At 42.4% G+C, this 3,951-nt stretch overlaps 1 protein-coding gene across 1 annotated transcript; it reads right to left on the reverse strand.

The window, feature by feature from the left end:
* Positions 1-1,371: 1,371 nt before the first annotated feature.
* On the reverse strand, positions 1,372-3,144 carry LOC121577235 (immediate early response gene 5 protein-like). The gene has a single exon (XM_041890996.2). It carries the CDS (start codon positions 2,813-2,815, stop codon positions 1,904-1,906), a length of 912 nt encoding a protein of 303 aa, XP_041746930.1. The 5' UTR covers positions 2,816-3,144; the 3' UTR covers positions 1,372-1,903.
* Between the last annotated feature and the right edge of the window lie 807 nt (positions 3,145-3,951).

Consider the following 3,951-nt stretch of genomic DNA (forward strand, 5'->3'; position numbering starts at 1 on the left):
ATTCCTGGCCACATGTACTTTAGGTTAAACAGCTATTAGTTGACCTACATGTTGAACTGCACAAGCCAGGATTAGCTTTAACACAGCAGAGGCTAGAGCAGAAACGTGACACTGCATAGCAGACATGCCTGTGGGCACAATGTAAATGGTTTACAGCGTAGAGTAAAAAACGGGTTTGATGGCCGACTATCTGGGCCAGGTTAAGGGCTTGTAATTAAGCATTTCACTGTAAGGTCTACACCGGTTGTATTCGGCGCATGTGACAAAAAAATGTTGATTTGAAATAGGTTGGCCCTCCCCCGCTGAGCTATAAAAGCGATGTATGTTGAGATGTTGCAAAATGATCAGACCAGACTAGAGGAACAGTGCTGGTTATGTCACCAACATAGGGTCTTCTGTACACATCCACATGGTCCTCTGTAGCTCAGCTGGTAGAGCACGGCGCTTGTAACGCCAAGGTAGTGGGTTCGATCCCCGGGACCACCCATACACAAAAAAAATGTATAACTTTTTTTTTTTTACATTTTTGTCATTTAGCAGATGCTCTTATCCAGAGTGACTTACAGGAGCAATTAGGGTTAAGTGCCTTGCTCAAGGGCACATCGACAGATTTTTCACCTAGTCGGCTCGGGGATTAGAACCAGCGACCTTTCGGTTACTGGCACAACGCTCTTAACCACTAAGCTACCTGCCGCCCTAATGTATGCACGCATGACTGTAAGTCGCTTTGGATAAAAGCGTCTGCTAAATGGCATATTATTATTATGATGCTAAGCAACAGCTGCTCTATCAAGGTCAAAACATTCACTTGTCTCTAGCAACACCACTAGAATTGCTGTGAGAATGGGCACAATGGAGCAAGAGCTTCTAAAAGCTGTAAGCTTAAATTGACTGATGTTGGGTTTATTTAACCAGGGGCTACATGTTGCATTCCCTTTGAGAAATAAAATATATTTAATGGCAATGCAAGGTAAAATGACTGGAAATTGTTTTTATTACTTGAAGGTTCACACAATACACCTGCATATGATAATGTATCATAAGTACTGTAAATGCAATATTGTGAAGTTGGCTACTGCTCAAATGGTGTCCTACATCCCCCTTTCAGCTCACAATTTGATTTGATCCCCGTGTAGCTCAGTTGGTAGAGCATGGCGTTGGGTTGTGGGTTCGATTCCCACGGGGGGCCAGTATGAAAAATTTATGCATTCACTAACTGTAAGTCGCTCTGGAGAAGAGCGTGTGTAAAATGTAACGCTAAATTTTTTTGGCCAACCCACCCCTACTAGGTCACACATTACACTATCCGTGTCGCAACACTCGCTGCATTATGTGCAAACCAACCCCCATGAAAAAAAGAGCACAGAAAAGTGAATTGTTAGACAATGTTTTAATACGTGAGCATCACGCAATTATCATAATCCATGGCAGATACCAAAATACATAGATTGAGTAGGACATGGGAAAACAGTATTTACAGTCACAATATTACAAATGTACAAGTCTTTATAAAACAAAGACACTGTAGTGACCAGCAAATTCATATCAACAGATAGCGTTAGCATTGAGTCACATTCAGTCCCATATTAACGTTACCCTCGTTAAAAAATTATATTTCACCAATTTATACTTAAAGCTTTTGGTACAATGTAGACGACTTGTGTAGAAGCACGTTTCAAAGTATTGACTATCACTTCCGAATGTACCTCTCGCACATTCTTTCAAGAGATGTTCCATGTAAATAACTACTACAGTAGGCCTACTTTCATTATGATGTTTGGGGAATTCCAATTTTACAAGGTGCTCAGTCCACCACGTGTATGTGAGGATAGTTTTGATGGAACTTTGCTTTATGTTCCAGCTTTATTCATATCCCCAAGCGTCAAAACCACAGTTTCAAAGTTCAAAAAGCGACAATTGCAGTACTCCAAGGGTTGAGGTTTTTGAGCATTTGATCACAACAGATTTGCCCTGAGTCACTGTCCTCTACCTCGGAATCGGGCTGCGCTCCGTCTTCACTACTCAAGAGTCCAGAAAAACTGGAACCGAATATTGTTATCAAACTCGATACGTTGCTAGTGTCCATTTCTTCGGTTTCCCCTTTATTTTCGTCGTTTTTAGAAATTAGAAGTGGGGATATGACTTTCGTTCTTTTCGGCAGGGGGTCTTTGAGTTCAGAGTCGTCGGCACTCCGTTTCCTGTTAGTGTACGCCCGGGGCACTTTGGGCTTGTGCGAATTTTCCTCCACTGATTCACTGTCGTCCGTCTGGCAGTCGGTCGGCGTCTCTGTGGCCTCTTTTGGATTACTCGGAGAGGGATCACTAATACAGTTGGATGAGATAGTAGTAACAACGTTGGAGACCTCACATGTAGCACTAGCCTCCGGGCTCTCTTCCGTTGTTTTCAGGTCGCTGCATCCTGAATCCAAAATTACATTTTCGGCGTGTTCTTGCTCGCCACTCGCTTGAGACTCAACGTCCAGTGACGCGGGGGATTCGACCACATTGATGGGCTCTCCCTTGTCCACCGCCACTTCGCTTTGCCCGTCTGATTCAGGCAGGCTCTCTGTCGAACCGGGGACCAATTTGTCTTGTTCTGAGTCCATGTACTCTCCCTCACACCACTCTCTTGCTTGCTGAGCGCTCAGGCATATCCCGCCGTAGTAGTCACGAAGGTATACTTGCCGGGCACTCCGTAGAACGAGGGAGACCAGTAGATTTTTGTGTAGTTTTATACCACCACGTTGAACTCTGGAGTTGTAAATCTTCCCCAGTGAAATACTCATAATCCGATGCGCCTCAACTTTATACTCCATGATTAAAAACTGAGGTTGATAAGCAAAAGCACCCCGTCTCTTGTGTTTCAGTCCTCGTGGAAACACAAATGGTTAAAAGTAGCCTAATCCTCAAATCCACGGTGGAGTTGCTTGACCTATAATGTAGCGACTGACTGTGGGCTATTCGCTTCCAAATGGCACTTAATTCTCAACAGTGACGTAACTGCTTGTTTGTTTTAGAAACAGACATTTAATAAACGCAAGATGTGCTTCATCGTTTCCATGTGCAGAAGCAAATCAGTGCATGGTCTAAGAAATTAAGGGTTGCGTTAACTTCTTACACCCTTCGCCCTAGTCACCAGCTGAACATTGAGAGGAATGGGATTGGTTCTAGTTTAACACTCCTTTATACCCTAACGTAATAACCACGTCAGCCAATGAAAACACATGTCGTTTTTACAATCGCTACTAATTCCGCCCCGCCAAATTCATATGGACCAATGGGCGTGCGCTAAAGAGAGAAATCAAATTTGAATACACAAGTGGGAGAGTGATTTAAAGACGTAAACACATGTTTAAACCCCTGGTGGGAATTGCTATCTAAAAAAAATAAGTGCATATAATAAAATCTAACATCCAAGATAGGCTATAGCTTATTATACTGTAGGCTACTAATGTACATTTCACAATAAGAATGCGTTTATTGTATAATTACATTTTAGAAAAATAAATGCTATCAATTAATATAGGCTATTTTACAATAGTCCTAAATGTTTCCAGTTATCATTCTTTTAACACCAGAAATAAGTTTAGATTTCCCCTCACTGCAATCTCTCCTAAATGTTAGTTGAGTCTTTTAGCTAGAACAACAACACTAATCCACACAGTTGTTTTCTGGTGTAATGCCTGTGTCCCCTTTAGAGTACATATATTTTATTTTGATGGCTGACTTCCTGGGCTGATGTAATGCTTTGACTGTTTTCAGCCAGGTCACATGATGCTTTTGTGCTGTGTCTTGGCACTGGCTTAATGCTATAGAATGGAACCGTTAGAAGGGGGAGGGGTAGGGGTGTTTTGTTTCAGGAGACTGTTAGGTATGCGGGATGAGGGGTGTGTTGAAATGCACTCTAATCGGAATGGAATGAAAAAAATAAGTGCCTCTTGAGCCTATAGCG

The sequence above is a fragment of the Coregonus clupeaformis genome, chromosome 11, assembly GCF_020615455.1.
Source record: "Coregonus clupeaformis isolate EN_2021a chromosome 11, ASM2061545v1, whole genome shotgun sequence".
NCBI classification, from domain to species: domain Eukaryota; kingdom Metazoa; phylum Chordata; class Actinopteri; order Salmoniformes; family Salmonidae; genus Coregonus; species Coregonus clupeaformis.

What these genes read in the sequence shown, in the direction of transcription:
- LOC121577235 (XM_041890996.2), bottom strand. Translation starts at nt 2,815, where the DNA reads ATGGAGTATAAAGTTGAGGCGCATCGGATTATGAGTATTTCACTGGGG.